This window comes from Pristiophorus japonicus, unplaced genomic scaffold, assembly GCF_044704955.1.
Source record: "Pristiophorus japonicus isolate sPriJap1 unplaced genomic scaffold, sPriJap1.hap1 HAP1_SCAFFOLD_45, whole genome shotgun sequence".
Classification (NCBI taxonomy): Eukaryota; Metazoa; Chordata; class Chondrichthyes; family Pristiophoridae; genus Pristiophorus; species Pristiophorus japonicus.
Window position 1 is genome coordinate 1,647,588 of NW_027254352.1, and position 23,384 is coordinate 1,670,971.

The 23,384-nt window shown below is 47.6% G+C and overlaps 1 protein-coding gene across 1 annotated transcript; it reads left to right on the forward strand.

The window, feature by feature from the left end:
- Positions 1-11,279: 11,279 nt before the first annotated feature.
- LOC139251827 (zinc finger protein 214-like) lies at positions 11,280-11,897 on the forward strand. The gene has a single exon (XM_070873312.1). It carries the CDS (start codon positions 11,280-11,282, stop codon positions 11,895-11,897), a length of 618 nt encoding a protein of 205 aa, XP_070729413.1.
- The last annotated feature ends 11,487 nt before the right edge of the window (positions 11,898-23,384 follow it).

Sequence of the window (23,384 nt, forward strand, 5' to 3'; positions counted from 1 at the left end):
TCCCATAGCAGACACCCACAATTTAAGAACATAAGAAATAGGAGCAGGAACAGGACATACGGCCCCTTGAGCCTGCTCTGCCATTTCATCAAAGGCAGCCCCTCGGAATTGAGGAAGTCTTGCTTCCACTCCTGAAGTGAGTTCATTGGTGGCTGAACCGTCCAATGTGGGAGCCACAGAATCTGTCACAGGTGGGACAGACATTCGCTGAGGGAAGGAGTGGGTGGGACTGGTTTGCCGCACGCTCCTTCCACTGACTGCGCTTGATCACTTCATGCTCTCGGCGTTGAGATTCGAAGAAGTCCCGGATGCACTTTCTCCACCTAGGGCGGTCTTCGGCCAGGCACCCCCAGGTGTCAGTGGTGATGTCGCACTTTACCAGGGAGGCTTTGAGGGTGTCCTTGTAACGTTTCCACGACCCACCTTTGGCTCGTTTGCCATGAAGGAGCTGCGCATAGAGCATTTGCTTGGGTCGTCTCGCGGCTGGCATGCGAACTATGTGGCCTGGCCAGCGAAACTGATCGATTGTGGTCAGTGCTTCAATGCTGGGGATGTGATAGATCTCTTAATTGCCAATAAAATACGAACTCCGATTGTAGTTTTAACGGAACTTTATTCTGCCAGCAGCAACAAGCTTATGGCTTTAAGCAAGGCCTTTGCCCTTCTGAGATCACATGGTCAAAATGGCTGTACCTGGTTCAATTTACAGAAGAGAAAAGAACTCGCCTATTTTGACCTTATTAGCTCAATTGATATATTCTTAACCCCGAATTGGCTCACTGTGAAAGGTCCTGAAATGTCAAGTTGATTGATGAGTTAATGCAATGTGCTCAGTCGCATGTAGACATTGGAGTCAGTGTTTTCTCAACCTGTCTAAATGCAGCCTGTTTGAATTCTCTATCAATCGCCCTTTGATTCTTTCACAAACGGAATCATAAAACATCAGGTATCACTGGTTAAACATTCTTCAAAATAATTTTATACATGTTAATAGAGTTTCCTTCTAAAATGTGTTGATGTGTTTCGCCACATATCCAGACTAGTAGCTTCCACACAAATTTACACCAACCCGAGTTCCATCGTGGCCACTATGGAAGTATGGTTTTAGTAGGTTAATTAACCTTATTCCAATGTAATCCAAATCAATACCTTAATTCAACCAGTAAAGAACCTTCCCTTCAGCATAACATACCCCTGTGCTACGTACAGGCGGTCTGCTGGGACCTGCAAGGTGTCTCACCTGCTGGACAGCAGCTATAGCCGCCTGGTTGCAACAACATTTAATCAATATAAACGAACAATATACAAGTAAAATAATTACAACAAATAGAATTAAACCTTCCACCAATGAAGTTCCTATTGAACCTAGCCATTCAGTGGCTCCGCTCCACAAAGTGAATGATGGGGGTTGCTTAAGTTTTTCCACCTTCTTTTGGATATGCTCCGCTAAGTGGGTCATTTCTTCGGAGCTATCTGGGATATATGTACAACACTCAGTTCTGAGTAGGGTGCAAGTACCTCCCTTTTCAGCCAGGATGTAATCAAGGGCCAGTCTATTCTGCAGGGCTACTGTGTGGATTGCTTCCATTACTGCATTGATTTTAACGAGGGCCTCTGAGGTATCATTGGCTACCAATTCCACAACGGATGCCATGTTAATGGATTCCCTTGCCAGTCTGGCGGCCCCATACCTGGGGATAAGAATGGCAAAGAACCTCTCTGTTTCTGTGATATCTCCTTAGGACGGTGTAAATGTTCCGACAGTGACTTTATATGATACATATAAGGCACAATGTAGGATAAATAGCAGGATCCCGTCCAATTCTGGGGCAGCCAAGGGTAGGCCTTGTGGCCACACACCCAATAGGTGCCATTATATGCAATGAATGTTAGCTGTTTCTTTGTCAGCAACACTCCAGGTCCTGTCCAGGCTTTTCCATCTGCTTTATTCAGAATCCCCGTTACATTAAAAATTCCCACATTGGCCCAGTTTGGACGGTTCCGTGGCTTGATTATATTATAACTCCGGGAGCAGTTACTATACCGCATATTTTGGCCTGCTTTGATATTTCTAATCAGACAGACCGATTACCCCGGTCTTTCTATTCCCGTTGTATTAACGATAACAAAAAATGGGGACCGTTTGGAATTATTGTAGCACGGTTGGTATTCCCCTTCAAAGGTAGTCAGATTGTATCCTGCTGACTTCCATTTACGTGCCCAGTGTTCTGTATCCTGAAATGCCTTGCCTGTTTTGTTTTCATTAATTATCCACTCAGCCATTTCCGAGATATTCAAGGGATCTGGCCTCAGGCGAATCGTTCCCTTTGAGTGAATAGGATTATGCGCACATACTCAACAACTTGAAATATTACCTTGTTTGGCATAAATGTATGACATATATAAAAAGGTATTTACATGTAATTCCCTTGGTACTCTACTATTTCCCTTTGGTGCAGAGGGTCGGCTAGTAAGAAGTAGGCCTAGGCCTAGAATATCTACAATCAGTAATACAGTAAATTTATAAATTTTGCCAAAAAGTAATTGCCCTTATTAAATTTCAGCTTCAGTTACGGGTGCTCGTTTAACGTGTGAAGTGTGGATCCAAGCTTTCTTTCATTGGACTTTAACAGCTGCCTGGGTGGTCAATAACACTTGATAAGGTCCCTCCCACTTGGCACCCAAAGCTTCTTTATGCAACTTTTTCACATACACCCAGACTCCCGGGATGATGTTGTGTCCTCCTTCGGGTGGATTACCACAAGCTGCCGATACCTGTCGGGAAACAGAGCTAATAGCATTGTTTAGGTTCTGACAGTATGATACAAAGTGTCACTCATTAAGTGAACACCAGCTTTCCTTGAATCAATAGTTCATGGCAGCGACATGGGTCTTCCTGTTATAATTTCAAATGGGCTTCGACCTGTAGTTCTGTTTGGGGTTGCCCTACTGCGACATAGCACTAATGGTAGTGCCTGGAGCCATGGTGTTCCTTCTTGGTGATATTTGGCAAGCCGTTGTTTCAAAGTTCGATTCATTCGTTCTACTTGTCCTGATGATTGTGGATGATAAGGACAGTGTAAATCCCACGTAATGTTCAGTAACCTACAGACTTCTTGGCAGACAGCACCTGTGAAGTGTGTTCCCTGATCTGAGTCAATGCTACTCGGGACTCCCCATCGGGGAATGTAATCCTTACACAAGTCCTTTGCAGTGTGATTGGCTGTGGCTCTTTTAGTTGGGACAGCTTCTACCCATCTAGAGAATCTGTCGACCATGACAAGAATGTTTGTGTCTCCTTGGCATGAAGGAAGAGATATATAATCAACCTGCAGATGCTGGAATGGTCCGACAGGGGCAGGGGGCCTCAGTTGGGGCATTACGGTGATCGGTCCAGAATTATTTTTCTGGCAGACCACACAGCGGTCTGCTTCCAGCTGGGCATGTTTTTTAAATCCCCGATCCCACCAGCTTTTCTGGAAACGTGCCGTCATCTGTTGCGAGGCCAAGTGTCCCCACGAGTGGATCTGTTGGGCTAAAAAATGAATAAGCACTTGTGGTGCGACTGGCTTGATTGTAACTCTTTGCTCCGGAAACAATCTTCACATAGCTTAATTCCTGCCTCAATCCATGTCCATTTTTCCTCTCGGGAGCACTCGCCTTGCATTGTTTAACGTCTCATGTCAGAGTCCTGAGTGCTTTCAATCTGCACCTCTGTGTTGGTTCTAATGGGGGAAGGCCCTGTGAGGCGGCATCTTTAGCTGCCTGTCGGCTAGGGCATTTCCCTGTGCTTCCGCAGTATTTTCCTTGGTATGGGCCTCATACGTCAGGATGGACACTTCCTGAGGTAATTGTATGGCCTCTAGTAAGTCTCAGACTTCTTTTCCATTTCGGATAGGTATACCAGCAGCAGTGAGGAATCATATTTTCCGCCATCACAGACCAAAGTCGTGAGCGACTCCAAAAGCATAACGCGAATCTGTGTCGACATAAGCTGTATGTCCTTCTGCTATTCAACATGTTTCTGACAGGGCCCTTAACTCGGCCTGTTGTGATGACATTCCTGAGGGTAAACATCCTTTTTCCACTACCTCATATAAGGTTGTAACTGCCCATCCTGCTTTTCTGGTACCATTGTCAACAAAAGAGGAACCATCTGTAAACAGGATGAGGTCTGGGTTGGGCAGCGTCTCCTCTGCTGCTAAGGCTGCTTCTTCTGTTCCTTTTAAAATCTCCACGCAGTCATGCTCTTCACATTCTCCCCCCTCTTGCTCCCTCGATTCTGACATCGGGAGCATAGTTGCGGGATTTTCCGGGCTGACCCGGACGATATGCAGATTAGGAGCTTTCAAAACTGCTGATTAGCGGGTCCATCTAGCTGCCGTCGCCTGAGACATTCTTTTCAAAGACAGCAAAGCGTGTACAGTGTGGGGACAATTGACAATCAGCTTTTGGTCGAGGACTAGACGCGCAGTGATCATTACCGCTCGACATGTAGCTTCCATGGCCCTTGGGCAACTTCGCCATCCGAAGGCATACAGTTTTGCCGAATAATGGCCAATAGGTCTTTGCCGATCCCCATGTTCTTGTGTCAGTATAGCTGTCATGTATCCTTCTTTCTAATGGACAAGCGGTAAATGGCTTACCACTGTTGGGGATTCCCAGATCCGGTGCTGAACACAAAACCTTTTTCAAACTCAGGAAGGCCTCTTGCTGTTCCTTAGTGAGGGTGATGGCTTCTTTAGAGGCACGTTTCCCCTTTTAAATATCAGTGGCTGAGCAAGCTGTGTGAAGGAGTCAATCCTATTTCTGTTAAAGTTACACAATCCCAAAAATACCTTCGTTCCTGAATAGTGGTGGGTTTTTTAGCAGCCCGAATGGCTGTAGTTCTATCCTAGGTAAGTTCTCTCTTTCCTTCTGAAATCTTTTGTCCCAGGTATACAACCTGTTCTTGGGATACTTGTGCTTTGACACATGCTGGCTTTATGTCCTTTCAGCCAAAGGTGGTCCAGCAAAGCTCGTAAATCTTGGTCATGCTGTTCTTCCGTGTTTGACGCGAGCAGGATATCGTCTACATATTGGATGACTGTGGATGACAGGGAAAGTAATTCTCGCAAATGGCTTTGTAAAGCCATGTGGAATACCGTAGGGCTGTTGTGGAATCCCTGCGGTAACCGGGTCCAAGTATATTGTTGTCCTTGGACCGTGAAAGCAAACCACTGTTGAACCTCCGGTACCAGAGGCACCGACCAAAATCCGTTGGCCATATCTGTAACCGAGAAATATTTATGTTCCGGTTTGAGAGCATTACAAATGGTGGAGGGATCCGCGACCAAAGGAGCTTTTTAATCAATACACTGGTTAGCTTTCCTATAATCGACAGTCAAACTTTCATTAGATTTCTGTACCGGCCACACGGGGCTATTGGATGAGCTGTGCGTTTTAATAAGCACCCCTTGTTTCTCCAATTGCTGAATAACCGGTAAGATTCCCGCGATGGCAGTTGGATTGATGGGATACTATTCAGTGCATGAAGGCTTGGTCCCGGTAAATGACGTAGGCTCCATCTGGAGTAGACCACAATCATTCTTATCTTTCGTCCATATCGGGTGTTCCTTCAAATCTTCTTTCTTCAAAGTTCTAAGTGACCATGTCACCCGACCATCCTCGAAATGCAATGATGAATCTACTTGGATTAGAACGTCCATTCCCAAAAGGGGTTGATCTACTGGGCCTATCCAGAACGGCGTCATTAGTTCATGTGGATCCAGCATTATAAGTACCCCTGTTGTCCTTTTAATTTCCATTTTATGGCCCCCAACTCCAGAGGCTGTACGTGCCCTACCATCCAACGACAAAACGTCTCCATATTGTAGGGGTAAGCATGTTAATTCCACCCCTGTGTCTAAAAGACAGTGCACATCCTTATCGCCCATCATCACAGTTATATATAGCCCATCTCCCCTTTGTTGTATTAGTGTGAGGAAGTGGATCAGGGTGGGCTCTAATTGTTTTTTGCTATCCCAAGTAACTCCTTCTGTTGTTGTATTGTCAGTTGCTTAAATGCTTCTATGAGGTTGTTATCTTGTGACAAGCCTGGTTTGTTGGCTGAATTGTATCCCTGGCTGCGTCCTCTTCCCCGACCACGACCTTGCTGTTTTGCCTTGCACGTCTTGGCCCAGTGACCTTCTTTCCCATAATTATGAAATTTTCCAGCTAATTTTCCTAATAACTGTTTATCGGAATCCTGGGATTTCCATCCCATAGCCTGTGCAGCTGGGACTTTAGCTTCCATATCCCGCTGTAATTGGTTACATCGATCCACCAATGCTGCAAAGGTAGTTTCTCTCCCTTCCCAGTCCGCTAACACTACCTCAAGCATTTTGGACAGTTCTGGCTTTAGACCTGTCATGAAAGCTGCTTTCAGGGGTCCAAACACGTGTTCATACATTTCCTCATCCGTATTATTCATACCCGAATGTTCTAGCCACGTGCATCTAAACCGCTCGTCATACTCCCGGACCTCCTCTGTTCCTTTCTGTTGGCAGGCTGCAATTTTTCCCCAGTCTGTCTTAGCTGGACTGAAGGCTTGCAGCCAGTTTAATCGCCTCCTATCCTGCGTTTAATTCTTGTTCATCCTGCCTCAAAGCTTCTTCTACCTTGTCGTGAAATTTTCTTCCCTGTGTTTTTGGCACCATTATGGTCAAAATTTGCACTCAGTCCCAGGGATGAAGTTGATATATATTTCTTAAGCGGTGCAATTGGTCCCACGTTTTTACTCCCCCTTTCTTTGGATTGGGCAAATCCTTGGACCATTTATCAATTTTCTCTGGCTCAGACGGATCATGAACTAAATATTCTGCATACACCCTTTTCCTCGTTTTTTTGGTTCCACCCTCATCCGCAGTCTCTTCCGATTTGACTACAACTCGTCTTTTTTTAAATGGGGTAAAGCGCACACCTAATTCTTCATCCTCCGACATTGTATCGTCGGAGGATTCAGAATCCGTATCTATTCGTCGGTCGTGTCTTCGGGTTTGTGCTTTTAATTGATCCAAACATGGGTACCCTCGGAATTGATCGATACATTTTCCTTTTCCTATTACTGTCTCCTTGACCTAATGATTTTTTCCATTCTTTAATTTCACCTTAAGATCTTTAACTTCCGCTTCCGCCTTTTCACGTTGAAGTTTTTTCTGTTGGACCTGTGCACAAACAGCTTGCAATTGGTCCGTTGTACTGGTCAGTTCTCGATCATGTTGGGAACGCATTATAATTTCATTCCGCATTCGGATCTTTTCCATAACGGCTAGGAACCATCTAGTTCACTCTTTATTTTTCATACAGGTCTTTTTTCCCCAGACCCTTTTAATCTCGTCCAAGGACCATTATCCTTTGGATGTTCCGTACTTTTGTTCGATCTTAATACAGGTTTTAGATAAGTCGAGTTGTTGCTTTATGTATTCTTTCAACTGTTGGCGAATTTCATCTATCAAAACCTCAGGTGGCGCCTGCCCACCTTTAACAGTTGTAGGCAATTCTTTGCTCTTATCTGCTGCTTCCATACTACTGATTTCTACACTGGGGTCTCGAGTCGTCGGCTTTTCAGCCGATCAGTGGGTTGGTGATTAATTCAGTAACGCACCGCCGAAGTTAGACATCTATGGGACCTCGAGCCGACTACCAACTGGAGTGTTAGCAAACCGGAGGCTTTCGGAATAGCGTAAAAGAGAGGCGAATTTAGACTTTTGACCGAGGACTTGTATAAAGAGGAGTCCTTACCTCAGTATGTAGGTCCAATGTCCAAAATTCAGTTTCTTCCCTGAGCGATCCTGTTCATGACGCCAAAATTGTTAGATCTCCAAATTTCCAATGAAATACGAACTCCGATTGTAGTTTAAATGTAACTTTATTCTGGCAGCAACATCAAGCTTCTGGCTTTAAGCCAGGCCTTTGTCCTTCTGAGACCACATGGTCAATATGTCTGTACTTATACCTGGTTCAATTTACAGAAAAGAACTCGCCTCCTTTGACCTTATTGGCTCAATTGATATATTCCTAACCCCGAATTGGCTCACTGTCAAAGGTCCTGAAATGTCAAGTTGATTGATGACTTAATGCAATGTGCTCAGTCGCATGTAGATATGGGAGTCTGTGTTTTCTCAACCTGTCTAAATGCAGCCTGTTTGAATTCTCTATCAGGTTCTGGACTTCCCCAACATTGGGGACATTCTTCCTGCATCTAACCTGTCTAAAACCCGTCAGAATTTTAAACGTTTCCATGAGGTCTCCTCTCATTCTTCTGAACTCCAGTGAATACAAGCCCAGTTGATCCAGTCTTTCTTGATAGGTCAGTCCCGCCATCCCGGGAATCAGTCTGGTGCTTCCCTGCCTGTTGCTCAAGGCCAGGGCAGAACTGTGGTTCGATTCCCGGGACCCCAACCTCACCGAGGAAGCAATGGTCAGGCAACTGGCACTAGTCCAACGGAATGGAGGAGGGGAGGAGGAGAAAACCTCCAAAGGTCGGGTAAATGAAGTAAAAAACAACCCGATTCCCAAAAGGGAATGGCACCAGGAGGGTGGCCGCTCACCTGATAAGGAGGGAGTGTGCTACGGGTGCGGGAAAGCTGGGCATTTTAAAAGGGATTGCAGGAGCCCAGTAAAGAGGTATGGGCGGAGAAGTCCTTCAGGAGCCACCCAGAGTGGGGGCAGTGGAGCGAGCTCCTCACCATCCCTTGACGAGATAGTAGCTGCAGTGAGGACAGCACTGGAGGGGACTGGGAAGGTTGCCACGGCAACAGGCAGGGAAGCACCAGACTGATTCCCGCGATGGCGGGACTGACCTATCATGAAAGAGTGGATCAACTGGGCTTGTATTCACTGGAGTTCAGAAGAATGAGAGGGGACCTCATGGAACCGTTTAAAATTCTGACGGGTTTTAGACAGGTTAGATGCAGGAAGAATGTTCCCAATGTTGGGGAAGTCCAGAACCAGGGGACACAGTCTGAGGATAAGGGGTAAGCCATTTAGGACCGAGATGAGGAGAAACTTCTTCACCCATAGAGTGGTGAACATGTGGAATTCTCTACCACAGAAAGTAGTTGAGGCCAATTCACTAAATATATTCAAAAGGGAGTTAGATGAAGTCCTTACTACTCGGAGGATCAAGGGTTATGGCGAGAAGCAGGAAAGGGGTACTGAAGTTTGATGTTCAGCCATGAACTCATTGAATGGCGCTGCAGGCTAGAATGGATGAATGGCCTGCTCCTGCACCTATTTTCTATGTTTCTATGTTTCTATGATGTTAGCCTGGACGAGGACACTGATGTTGGTACGGCTGTCCACCCAGGGGAGTTGCAGGACATTGCAGAGACATCTACATTTAATACGATCAAGGCTGATCCGATCATGGACTCGGTTCCACTTCTCTGCCCACACCCCATAACCGCTTATTCCCTTATCGTTTCAGAAACTTTCTATCTGTGGCTTAAATTTATTCAATGTCCCCGGTTGCTCAGCTCTCTGAGGAAGCGAATTCCACAGATTTACAACCCTGTGAGACAAGAAATTCCTCCTCATCTCCGTTTTAAATGGGCGATACCTTAATCTAAGATTATGCCCCCTAGTTCTAGTCTCCCCTATCAGTGGAAACATCCTCTGTCTATCCATCTTGTCAAACCCCATTATAATCTTATACGGTTTGATAAATCACCTCTCTTTCTTCTGAATTCCAATGTGTAGAGTCCCAACCTCCTCATTCTTTTCTCATAAGTCAACACCTCATTTCCGGAATCAACCTAGTGAACCTTCTCTGAACTGCCACCAAAGTACATATATCCTTTTGTAAATAGGGAAACCAAAATTGCATGCAGTGTTCCAGGTGTGGCCTCACCAATAACCTGTGTAACTGTAGCAAAACTTCCTTGGTTTTATCCCCTTTGCAATAAAGGCCAAGACTCCATTGGCCTTCCTGATCACTTGCTGTACCTACATAGTAACCTTTTGAGTTTCATGCATAAGTACCTCCAGGTCCCGCTGTAATGCAGCACTTTGCAATCTTTCTCCATTGAAGTAATAACTTGCTCTTTGATTTTTTTGTGCCAAAGTGCATGACCTCACACTTTCCAATATTATAGTCCATCAGCCTAATTTTTGCCCACTCACTTAGCCATTCTGTGTCCTCTTGCAGATTCTGTGTCCTCCTCACACATTGCTTTTTCTCCCATCTTTGTAACGTCAGCAAACTTGGCGAGATTACACTCTGTCCCTTCTTCCAAATCGTTAACATAGATTGCAAATAGTTGGGGTCCCAGCACCGATCCCTGCGGCAGAGATAGCATGGATTTATGAAGAAGAAGTCATAGTTGACAAATTTGCTGGAATTCTTTGAGGATGTAATGAACAGGGTGGATAACGTGGATGTGGTGTATTTGGAATTCCAGTCGGCATTTGACACTAATTAATGATTGCCAAACAGTGAATGAACCATTTATTCCGACTCTCTGTTTTCTATTAGTTTGCCAATCCTCTATCCATGCTAATATATTACCCCCAACCCCGTGAACTTTTATCTTGTGCAGTAACCTTTTATGTGGCACCTTGTCAAATGCCTTGAGTCAGACCTGCCGGTCAAGCCTGCAGCCCCGCAAACCAGGGGAACACGGCCCGCGGCTCTCGGGCAACGCAGCTCTCGGGCCCCGAGTCAGTTTCCACTCCCGGCACCAGCAAACCCCAGGGGCAGCGCCTCCCCCACACCAGGAAAACAACAACTTACATTTACACAGCAGGCCCAGCAATTCCCAGCCGCTCTATCAGGGTGGGCGTTGGATGTGGAATTCACTCCCTGGCCTCCTGTGTGGGTCTGTTTGTTGCATCAGTTTGAGCTGGATGGAGAGGGGGGAGAAGCTGCTCGGATTCACCCCCAGTACTTCTCGGCCCAGTGGGACCAACAATTTCCCAAGTGGGCCTGTCGAAGGAGGTGGGTTCCCTTCCCTGAAGGAAAGTAATGGCCCAGATGTTTTTCTACGACAATCCGGCAGCTTTCATGGTCACTTTTTTCTAGTGCTGGCCCCACAAATTATCAGATTCATTAAGCTCAATTTCACAATCTGCCTTTGTGTTTTTGTGGGTTCTCTCTCTCACTCCCTTTTTGCTGTTTGAAATTCACTTCACAGGGTGTTAAAAGGGGAGGATTTCTAGACTAGAAGCTAAAACCAAACATCACCAAGATCTGACAGTCACTCAATCCATTGGGACTGGAATACCATCAGCTTTTGACCATGAAAGCAGAAACCACTGTTCACAGTGGGGAGAAACGGTACACGTGCTCTGTGTGTGGACAAGGCTTAAGCCAATCATCCAACCTGGAGAGACACAAGCGCAGTCACATTGGGGAGAAACCATTTAAATGTGGGGATTATGCCAAAAGATTCACTAACCTGTCCCAGCTGGAAACACATCTTCGAATTCACACCGAGGAGAGGCCGTTCACCTGCTCCGACTGTGGGAAGGGATTCACTCGTTCATCCCACCTGCGCACACACCAGCGAGTTCACACTGGGGAGAAGCCGTTCACCTGCTCTGGGTGTGGGAAGGGATTCACTGTATTATGCTACCTGCTGGCACATCAGCGAGTTCACACTGGGGAGGAACCTTTTAAATGTTCTCACTGTGAGAAGAGTTTTAAAAGCAAACAGTATCTCCTGACGCACCAGCGAGTTCACACCGTGGAGAGGTCATTCACCTGCTCTGAGTGTGGGAAGGGATTCACCTGGTCTTCCCACCTGCGGACACACCAGCGAGTTCATACTGGGCAGAGGCCTTTTAAATGTTCTGACTGTGAGAAGAGTTTTAAAATCAAACAATACCTGCTGAGACTCCAGCGAGTTCACAAGTGACTGCAGGGATTGGACTCTGCTATTATTGCTGCTGTTAATCACATCCCGGTCTGAATTGTGTTCATTCTGATAGTTGGGGTTTATAACTCCTGTAATGCTGGTGTTAATAACTCTATATAGACACACACATTAGTCTTGCTTTCAGCACATTGCTGTGGAATTTTGTCTTTGCCACCTGAGTGTTTAGCATCACCTGGCTGGAGCTGAGAAAGGACAATCTGGGGGGAGGATCTTACAGGGGGAACAGAACTTCAGCCTGGACACAGTCCTTCAGGGCCACATTGAGAGGGGCAAGCAGCACTTTAATCTTTCTCATCTCTCTTCACTGACAGCAAAGTTGCCATGAGGGTTAATCCTGACATGTGTACGGTCCAGATGATACCACCCAAGGGTGATTAAAGAGATGGGATGGGCGCTCTGTCAGCCCCTTGCCCATATCTCCAACAGCTCAGTAGTGTCATGGGTTGTTCCCCGAGATTAGAAGGGAGCACATGTAGTTCCCATTTTCCAAATTGGGGACAAATCTGAGGCAGGGAATAAACGCCCATCAACGTGACCTCGATCACCAGGAAGATGCTCGAATATATCCTGAGATGCTGTTTTCATGGGGAAAGTGAAGGGGCCATTAAAAGTACTGAACATGGCTTCCTCAAAATAAGGTCACATCTTACAAACTAGCTTGAGTTAGTGAAGAAATAGTTAGGTTGGTGGATGGGGGAATCTGGTTGACATTGTTTACCTTCGGGCTGTCAAACTCATTTTCTATGGTGAGCCTGATCCGATATTCTGGCACTTGGCGTGGGCCACATTCAGCAAAAGCTATTAAAATAGGAATAAATGAAGATAACTACATCAGAATTTCCATTTCGATTTTATTTACTGGTGCTGCTCCCGATTCCTGCCACCTCTTAGCTTGAACATTGGTGAACTGACCCTGCTCAAACCATAACCACAAGGATACCGGTGCATTGTTCTGCTTGTGACACAAGGCTGTGTCACTGTCACACACAGGTAGTGTTTCCTTGATTCACTTCTCGATACAAAGACCATCTCTTTACACATACCTTTTCTACACAATTGCAGTAGGCATGAGCAATGACCTGAAGCTTATAAAAGACACACATTTCAATACAACAAACGTTACACTGGGAGAAATGTTCAGTTAGAACATATGAAATAGGAGCAGGAGTAGGATATTTGGACCCTTGAGCCTGCTCTGCCATTTAAGAAGAACATCGCTGATCTGATCATGGACTCAGTTCCACTTCCCTGCCCGCTCCCCATAACCCTTTACTCCCTTATCACTCAAAAATCTGTCTATCTCTGCATTAATTATATTCAAAGACCCAGCCTCGACAGCTTTCTGAGGCAGAGGATTCCATAGATTTACAACCCTCAGAAGAAATTCCTCATCTCCGTTTCAAATGGGTGGCCACTTATTCTTTGATATGTCCCCTAGTTTTAGTTTCCCCTGAGTTGAAATATCCTTCCTTCATCCACCTTGTCGAGCCCCCTCATTATCTTATAAGTTTCATTAAGATCACCTCTCATTCTTCTGAGCTCCAATGTGTATAGGCCCAACCTACTCAACTTATCTTCATAAATCAACCCCGTCATCTCTGGAATCAACGTAGTGAACTTTCTCTGAACAGCCTCCAATGCAATTATATCCACCCTTAAATATGGACACCAAAATACGAAGTCCATTACAGGCAAAATGCCAAGCAAACCAGCAGCACACTGGCACCTTAACAGTGTCTCATCTGCCTACAGGCTTTTCTTAAATCGATTTGCTGAGTGGATATAAACTTAAACCAGGTTTGTAGGCGTAATGCTCTATTCACATATTGAAGGTGGAAGAGATGCTGTGGGACACACGCTAAGTCCAGTAGCTGAAAGTGATTAACAAACTGGGCTTAGTTTTTAGTCATCCCGGGCGTGTTACCAATACCAGCAAAATCGAAGCCCATGAAATAACGGGGACAGTGGCAGCAAGGATATGAAAGTGGCTAAGTGACACAAACAGAGTAGTGGTGAACGGTTGTTTTTCAGACTGGAGGAAGTGTTGTTCCCCAGGGGTCGTTACTGGGGCTACTGCTTTTCTTGATCTATATTAATTACTTAGACTTGGGTGTACAGGGCACAATTTCCAAATTTGCAGATGAAACAAAACTTGGAAGGACAGTGAACACTGAGGTGGATAGTGATAGACTTCAGAAAGACATACAGGCTGGTGGAATGGGCAGACATGTGGCAGATTAATTTAACGTGGAAGAGTTAAACGTGATACATTTATTCGGAAGAGGAGAGGCAATATAAACTAAATGGTACAATTTTAAAGGGGTGAGTGAACAGAGAGCCAGGAGTATGTGTGCACCAATCGCTGAAGGTGGCAGCGCAGGTTGAGAAAGTGGTTACAAAAACTTACGGGACCTTAGGTTTCGGGAATAGAGGTATAGAATACAGAAGTGTGGATATTATGATCAATCTGCATAAAATATTGGTTTGGTCTCAATTGGAGTATTGTGTCCAATTCTGGGCACCGCATTTTAGTAAGTATGTGAAGGCTTTGGCGAGGGTGCAGAAAAGATTTACGAGAATGATTCCAGGAATGAGAGACTTCAGTTACGTGGATAGTCTGGAGAAGCTGGGGTTGTTCTTCTCAGAACAGGGAATATTGCGAGGAGATTTGACAGAGGTGTTCAAAATCATGAGGGGTCTGGACAGAGTAGATAGAAACTGTGCCCATTGGCAGTAGGGCCGAGAACCAGAGGACATAAATTTAAGGTGATTAGCAAAAGATACAAAGGCAACATAAGAACAATATTTTTTACGTAGCTAGTGGTTAGGATCTGGAATGCACTGCCTGAAAGGATGGTGGAGGCAGAATCAATCACGGCTTTCGAAAGGGAATTAGATAAGTACCAGAGAGAGAGAAATCTGCAGGGTTATGGGGAAAGGGAGGGGGGAGTGGGATTAGCTGAATCTTTTGCAGATAGCCAGCATGGGCTCACCGGTCCAAATGGCCTTCTTCCGCGCTATAACCAGTCTCTGATTCTAAGATGATGAAAAATCTGTTGCCCAGGATGTTCCATCTCCCGGGCACTGGGAACTAGTTGGGAACAGAGACCCTGAAGCCCCACCCACTCTCTGTTCCTGAACCAAGATGGCCGCGCATGCACCCTGACCCCGCCCTGTGCAAGATGGCGGCCAGTGACCCAGCTCACCTGGGACTGTCGGCTCTACTTCGGGGCCTGAGGCCGACACTGGATGTTGACAGAGCTTCCCAGCCCACTAGTGGGTCCTGGTCCTGCGCTGCGGCCACAATCCCCTCCTGTCTCCCGGAACTGCCTGTCCAAACGAAGTCCGCCTCCACTGCCTGCACAGACAGTGAAGGGAGATCCAGACTCGGCCCTGCCCACTGGGGGCCGCAAGCCCCGCCCGCTGAGCCAACCCCGCCCCTCGCACACTCCGATTGGTTGAAGGACCAGCCGGCTGGTCCGTCCTCCAGCCCTGCACTGCGCTCTTCGCTCTTCCTATTGGTCGGGAGGAACGTCAATCTGTCGGGCAGTGTGAGCTGAGCATGCGCGGTGGGTGAGAGATGGGCGGGAGGGAAGGAGCGGGTTAATAAACCCCGGGGGTGGGGCGGGGGGGGACCCGGGTTAATAAACCCCGGAGATGATACGGGGGGGGGGGACGCGGGTTAATAAACCCCGGGTGTGGGCGGGGTGGGGGACGCGGGTTAATAAACCCCGGGGGTGGGGCGGGGGAGGGACGCGGGTTAATAAACCCCGTGGGTGGGGCGGGGGGGACGCGGGCCTCACACAGCCCGAGTGGTGGCCCAGAGAAAACACTCCGCATCATCCGCTTTACACACCCGCTGTGGGCCTGAGGCCCGAACACGAACCGCGGGCAGATGCCTCCGACCTGAAACATGTCCATGTAAGTCCCTGTTCCCGGAGGAGAGTGAGATTCCGGTGGGGAGACCTTCTCTTCCCGCAATGCAAAGCGCGCTCCCCTCCTCCAGGTTCCCACGCAGGAGATACAGTGACGTGTGACTGCTCAACCAATCAGGTAAAGAATTCTCAATTAACAGTAAGCGGATCTCCTTATCTCCGAGTTCTCATTGCTGTTCATTGAGAAAAACAGCAAACAGAATAACACCCAATAACACATTAGAAACACACCCAAATTGAAATTAAAGTTAATAAATATATTAGAGAAAAAAAACATTTGCGAGTTTTTACAAAGGTTTTTTAAATTATGGTTTAAAATAATCTAGTGGGCAGAGTTTCTAAAAAAATAAAGTTTTATTTTTAATGTTATTTTCTGTGTTTTAAGTGTTTATTAAAACGCTTACACCTGTAAAAGTAGGCGACGCTCCTGTTTTTATCTGGTGCAAGAGGTTTGAGGACATTTGCTGGGCAAGATATGGGTAAATCCCGGAATCTTGCCCATGCAAATGTGCTCGCTCCCGTTATGCGTTGGACCTGTCAAGCTCATTGTGTGCTGGAAACCGGCTTTTGTGATGCCTTCCCGGGTCCTTGCACACTCCGTACGGATCCGGGGAGGCCGGGATTTCTAGGCCAATGTTGTGAGTTTCTATCCTGGACTTTTGATGGCTTTTGTAAACTCATGATACAGGCTGTGAGAAGGGCAGCATTTACAGACTGCACACTCAAACCCAACATCACATTAAGGTCTGACAGTGTCACTCCATTCACCAGGGCCCCAATATCATCGGCCTTTGAATGTGGAAGGTTAAACGTTTGTTGAATTTGTGGGAAAAGATTTCAAACATCAGTGTGACGGGAAAAGCACCGAGACTCTCCCACACACACACACACACACACACAAACACGAGCGAGAGTGTCCCAGTGTACTGGCTGTGGAAAGAGCTTTAATAAGTTACACAGCCTGAAAAAACATCGCACCATTGACAGCGGGGAGAAACCGTACACGTGTAATGTGTGTGGACCAGGCTTCAACCGAGTGTCCAACCTGAAGAGACACAAAGACACCCGCACCACGGAGAAACCGTGGAAATATGGGGACTGCAGGAAGAGATTCAATTACCCGTCCCAGCTGGAAATTCATCGACGCAGTCACACTCGGGAGAGGCTGTTCAGTTGCTCTTACTGTCTGAAGACTTCCAAAAAATCATCGTACCTGCGAAACTCCAGCAAATTTATACTCGGGAGAAGCTGTTCACCTGCTCAGTGTGGGAAGGGATTTTCTCAATAAAACCACACCCTGGCACACCAGCGAGTTCACACTGGCGAGTGATCGTTTAGGTGCTCTAACTCTGCAAAGGTACCCACCCAACCTACTGAAAAAACAGCGAGTTCACACCATGGAAAGGTCATTCACCTGCTCCGTATGTGTGAAGGGATTCACTCGTTCATCTAACCTGCTGACCCACAAGCGAGTTCACACTGGGAAAAAGCCGTCTCCTGCTCGGTGTGTGGGATGAAATTCGCTCAGTCATCCAACCTCAGGACACACCAGCTTGTTCACACTGATAAAATACCTTTTAAATGTTCTGACTGTGGGAAGAGCTTTCAAAGCACAAAGGATCTGCTGACACACCACTGAATTCACACTGGGGTTAGACCGTTCACCTGCCCTTAATGTGCAAAGGGATTCACTAATTTTTCCAACGTGCTGACACACCAGTGAGTTCACAAGTGTTTCAGGGGTTGTATTCTGCTGTTACTGTTAATCATATCCAAGCTTGAACCATGTTCATTCGGGCAGTTGGGGTTTGGTAAAGCTGATGTGAGTAATCCCTATAACTGTGCTGGAGCTTAATCTGCATCAATGTCAAATAAATCAGGTTTGTTTCACAGACACTCAGTTTGTCGAGTCCTTGATGTCTCGACAATAAGACGAGCTGATTGAGTACTTGTTACAAACTGTGTGGAATCCATTTCAAAACTGAGTTCCCACAACTTTTTAAAAGATGGATCTGCAATATGTCCAAGTCTGACAGGAAATAAATGATTCTTATATCACAGTATCCAGTCCAACCATCCAAGGCAGTGAGTTCCTGTAATATTGGATTTTAACCTATGGGAAATATTCTGATAATCTGTTATTGTCACAGGGCGAAGCAGCATTGTTGGTTTAACATCAATTTAGTCAAACTCAATGGGCAATCCAATCTTCAAAGTGGATTATCTCCTTTAAGCTAATGGTGTCGGCAGTTCTGAAGCTCATTTCTCACTGTGAGGGTGTCAGAATGAGAAGCTTTAACAACAACCGATGTTTCACAGAAGGATTTCTCACCAGACGAAAGGACATTGGTGGAGTTTAATGGGTTGTTTGTGTCACTGGGCTACAGGAGGCTATTTTTAACAGAAGGAAATCTGGTGACAGCAAACAAACAGTTTAGCAGCCTGTCCATGGTCCACTCTAAACCACACCTTCTCTCTCTCACTATTTATGGACATTGCTGCAGTAATTGCTCCTCTGACCTATTTTCCCTTGTCCCTGCTACACCCCTAATACACGGCCTACACAACCTCTCTCCCAGACATCCTCACTGTGCTGGAATCCACAACAGTCTCCCCATCTGCTCCTGTTTCTCTAACTGGATCCTAATACTACTAAACTCAGTCTGCCCTTCCTGAAGTCTGCAAGCTCTAAAGCTGAGGCTTGGTGTCCCTCAGACCTGTCTCTTTGATTTATCTGCCCTTCTCTCCTCATCTTTCCCCCTTGGTTATGTTCCACAATCTGGGCCCTGGCCCTTCCCCGGGGATTCAAAAGAGAGTAAACTTCCCTCTGCACTGTTCCAACAAACGCTCCCAGGGCAGGTAAGAGGGGGGCGTAGATACAGAGTAAAGCTCCCTCTACACTGTCCAACAAACACTCCCAGGGCAGGTACAGCACGGGGTTAGATAGAGAGTAAAGCTCCCTCTACACTGTCCCATCAAACACTCCCAGGGGAAGTACAGGGGATTAGATACAGTGTAAAGCTCCCTCTGCACTGTCCCATCAAACACTCACAGGGCAGATACAGCACGGATTAAATAGAGTAAAGTTCCCTCTACATGCCCCATCAAACATTCTCAAGAAAGTTACAGATACAGAGCAAAGCTCCCTCATCACTGTTCAATCAAACACTCCCAGAGCAGGTATATCCCAGGTTAGATACAGAGTAAAGCTCCCTCTGCACTGTCCCATCAAACAGTCCCAGGGCAGATAAAGCATGGGATGGATGCTGATGTGAGCATTGAGGTTGGGTGTCACTGATGCTGACCTCACTGCCTGTTGTGTTTACAAAATCACAAATTAGGGCATACCTTTGTGAAGTAATACGAGAATCCAAAGAAATTCCCTTTGAATGGGCACAGAGACTCTTTCCCTTTAAAAAGCAACAGAGACTGTGTGAAACTAAGAAAGAAGCATTAATGGATGATTAAAATTAAACTGGATGTTGGCGCCTGTAAATAGCGCTCCACAAGCCGACATCTGACTGATCTGCAACTGCTGAGGCTGTTGGGTCAGAACCACGGGGCGAGAGCCAATGTTTGAGCCAGGGCGCTGTACACGGCGATAACATCAGCATGACAGAGCGCAGCAAAGTGAGGCGCAACGTGTTACCGCCACCTCAAAACTCCCGACCGATTCAGCAGGAGGTGCTGTTCTCACCGCGTCTGGTCACAAACTCATTTACAGCCCGTTATCGCCAGCCGGGGGCACTGACAGCAGACTCAAAGGAGCAAAATTTCACCCCTCTCCCTTTAAACATGGACAGAGACACTGCAAATTTAATCTGGCTCAGAGACACCCCAAATCGCTGGAGAAATACCACCAACACTGTCTCCGCAAGCTCCTACACATCCCCTGGGAGGACAGACTCACCAACGTCAGTGTTCTCGATCAGACCAACATCCCCAGCATCAAAGCACTGAGCACACTCGACCAGCTCCGCTGGGCAAGGCCACATTGTCAACATGTCCCACACCAGACCCCCAAAGCAAGTGCTGTACTCGGAACTCCGACACGGCCAGCGAGCCCCAGGTGGGCAGAGGGAACGTTACAACGACAACCTCAAAGCCACCCTGATAAAATGTAACATTCCCACCGACACCTGGGAGTCCCTGGTCACAGACCGCCCAAAGTGGAGGCAGTGTATCCGGGAGGGCACTGACGATCGCCGAGAGTGAGCAGAAACCAAGCTCAGGCAGCGGACAGAGCGAGTGGTCAACCTGTGTCACCCTCCCTTTCCCTCAACGACTGTCTGTCCCAACTGTGACACACTCTCATTCCCCTGGGCTGCTCACTCACCTGACAACTCACCTTTACACTGGATCAAGTCTTCCTCCATCCTTCGGGACTGCCCACCATGGTGACGGTGATGATGATGACAGAGGCCCAGTGGCACTGCCCCTTTAAACAGACACAGCCTGCCCCTTTAAGGAGCGCGCCCTGTATTGTTCGGCGATGGATTGCTGCCGTAGCCCCGCCCCCCCGCCGCTGATTGGCGCTGAGCAGCGCGCGCTGGGAGGGGGGTGGGGCTGCTGCCCCGCGCGGCCTCGCCATTTGGCTGCGGGCCGAGTGACGGTTGGCGGTTGGTTACGCGGTCCGCTCGCGGCCCCGGATGTTGGCAGAGCCGCAGCGGGTGAGGCGGGGATTTGTGCGCAGGCGCGGGGGCCAGCTATTGTGGACTCACTGACACCGCGGGGGCGGGCTGTGAGGTTTGGGCCGCAGCATCGTCGGCGGGAGGGCGGCGGCTGCAGGGGAGCTTCGGGCGGGGCCGGGCCTCGGTTACTGGCGGGGGGCGGGGGTAGAGTGATGGCGGTTGTTGCGGAGCTCGGTTGCCATCTGTGCGCTGTACGGGCCCCCCAACCGCGGGGAGCAGGGAGCGAGAGGGGGCGGGGCTTGCTCTGACGTCACAGTTCTCTTTATTGTCTCGCTGCAGGGCAGGGAGAATGCCCGGCGGCCATCTTAGTGCAGGGAGACCATCAGGCACAGGACGGTGATCAATGACATGTGCGGCGTCCATCTTGGTGCAGGGATGCCATCAGGGACAGGATGGTGAGCAGTGACATGCGCAGCGGCCATCTTGGTGCAGGGAGGCCATCAGGTACAAGATGGTGAGCAGTGACATGCGCGGCGGCCACCTTGGTGCAGGGAGACCATCAGGTACAGGATGGTAAGCAGCGACATGCGCGGCGGCCATCTTGGTGTAGGGAGGCCATCAGGTACAGGATGGTGAGCAGTGACATGCGTGGTGGCCACCTTTGCTGCAGGGAAGCCATCAGGGACAGGATGGTGAGCAGTGACATGCGCAGCGGCCATCTTGGTGCAGGGAGGCCATCAGGTACAGGATGGTGAGCAGTGACATGCGCGGCGGCCACCTTGGTGCAGGGAGACCATCAGGTACAGGATGGTGAGCAGTGACATGAGTCCAGCTGCAGCAGCTGGGGTGGTTCTCCGTGGGGCAGTGAAGGTGCAGGGCAGCTTTCAATCAGGAAGCTTAAGATTGAGTCAGGGAACAAAGTGGTTCTGCTCACAGAATCGGAGACTGGTTACAGCACGGAAGGCCATTCGGCCAATCGAACCCGTGCCGGCTCCCAGCGAGTCCCCCGCCCTTTCCCCCTCCCCCCGCCCGGCCTTTCCCCCCTCGCCAATCGCATTAAATCTGTGTTCTCTGGTTCTTGACCCTTTCGTCAATGGGAACAGATTCTCTCTACTCTGTCCCGACCGCTCATGATTTTGATCATTGCTATCAAATCTCCTCTTAATCTTCTCTGCTCCAAGGAGAACAACCCCAGTCTATCCAAGAACTGAAGTCCCTCATCTCGTGAATCATTCTTGTAAATCTTTACTGCACCCTCTCTAAGCCCTTTGCAGCCTAAAGTGCGGTGCCTAGAATTGGACACAATGCTCCAGTTAAGGCCAAACTAGTGTTTTCTAAAGGTTCATCATAACATTCTTTGATGCTTTTGTACTCAAGGCATCTGTGAGGCCCAGGATTCCGCAAGCTTTTTAAATCAGTTTCTCAACCTGTCCTGCCACCTTCAGAGATTTGTGCACATATACCCACAGGTCTCACTGTTCATGCACCCCCTTTAGGGTTGTACCCTTTAGTTTATATAGCCTTGCCTCATTCATTTAATCATGCTTCTCTCATTTTCTTACCTCATTCAGATTCACGGCTTCATTTTATTTCTTCCTCTGAGCCCCTCAACTTAATCTGGCAGCGTAATGTTGGCCAGTGGTGATTGATTGCCCTGGGAACCAACAGGAAGAAAGCTCAGAGTCTGGTGAGCTCGGGGATCAGCGTGTTCTGAAACCAATCGTGGTGCTCGAGGGTTGAATCCTGAGTCGGCCTGTCCAGTGAGTCCGTGTGAACCCCTGTTAAACAATTTCTCTTTTAAAAGTTAAATCCAGCTTTCTTTTTCAACTAAACAGTTTAAAATTTGTCAGAATTTTGTTTCCCTGGAGTTTCTATTGTGAGTTTCTGACACTTAAGTGCCAAATGGATTATGTGTTCAACGATCATTCAATTTCCTCTTTCCATGTCGCTGTTAGTTAAAGGTACAGAGATCGATTTCCGCTCATTATGCATTTGTTGTAGTTTAAAGTAACATCCTTCCTGTTGGTAGTGAGTAACATTCTGTGCCGGGTGAGGTGGCTGATGGCATCGGCCTTTAAAATACTCATTGTCTTGTTCAAATCTCTCCACCGACTCGGCCCTCCCTATCTCTGTAACCTCCTCCACCCCACCAACCCTCTTAATAAGATGGGCTTGTTTTCTTTGGAACAGAGGAGGTTGAGCTTATTGAGGTGTATAAAATTATGAGCAGCCGCGATGGAGTGGATAGGAAGGATCGATTTCCCTTCGCAGAGTGGTCAACAACCAGGGTGCATAGATTCAAAGTAACTAGTAAGAGGGTTCGAGGTGATTTGCGTTGATATTTCTTCACCCAAAGGATGGCGGGGATCTGGAACTCACTGCCTGAAAGGGTGGCAGAGCAGAAACCCTCACCACCTCAAAAACATTACTTGGATGTGCACTTTAAGTGCCAAAACCTACAGGGCTATGGACCAAGAGCTGGAAAGTGTGAATAGGCTGGATGCAACTTGGGCAGGTGGAAAGGAAAGAGCATTTTCAGTGCTGGTGATCATAAGAAGGTAAGAAATAGGAGCAGGAGTCGGACATTTGGCCCCTCGAGCCTGCTGCTCCATTCAATCACATCATGGCTGATCTGAGCCTGGCCGCAACACGACATCCCCACCTGCTCCTCATAATCCTTGACACCCTTATTCAAAAACTTGTCTATCTCCACCTTAATTATATTCAATGACCCAGCCTCCACAGCTCCCTGGGGTCGAGAATTCCAAAGAGTCACGAGCCTCAGAGAAGAAATTCCTCCTAATTTCTGACTTAAATGGGCGATCCCATATTCTAAAACTATGCCCCCGAGTTCTAGATTCCCCCATGAGTAGAAATATAATCTCTGCATCTATGCTGTC

Excerpts from the sequence above, each read along its gene's own strand:
- LOC139251827 (XM_070873312.1), top strand. The coding sequence starts at position 11,280 with ATGAAAGCAGAAACCACTGTTCACAGTGGGGAGAAACGGTACACGTGC.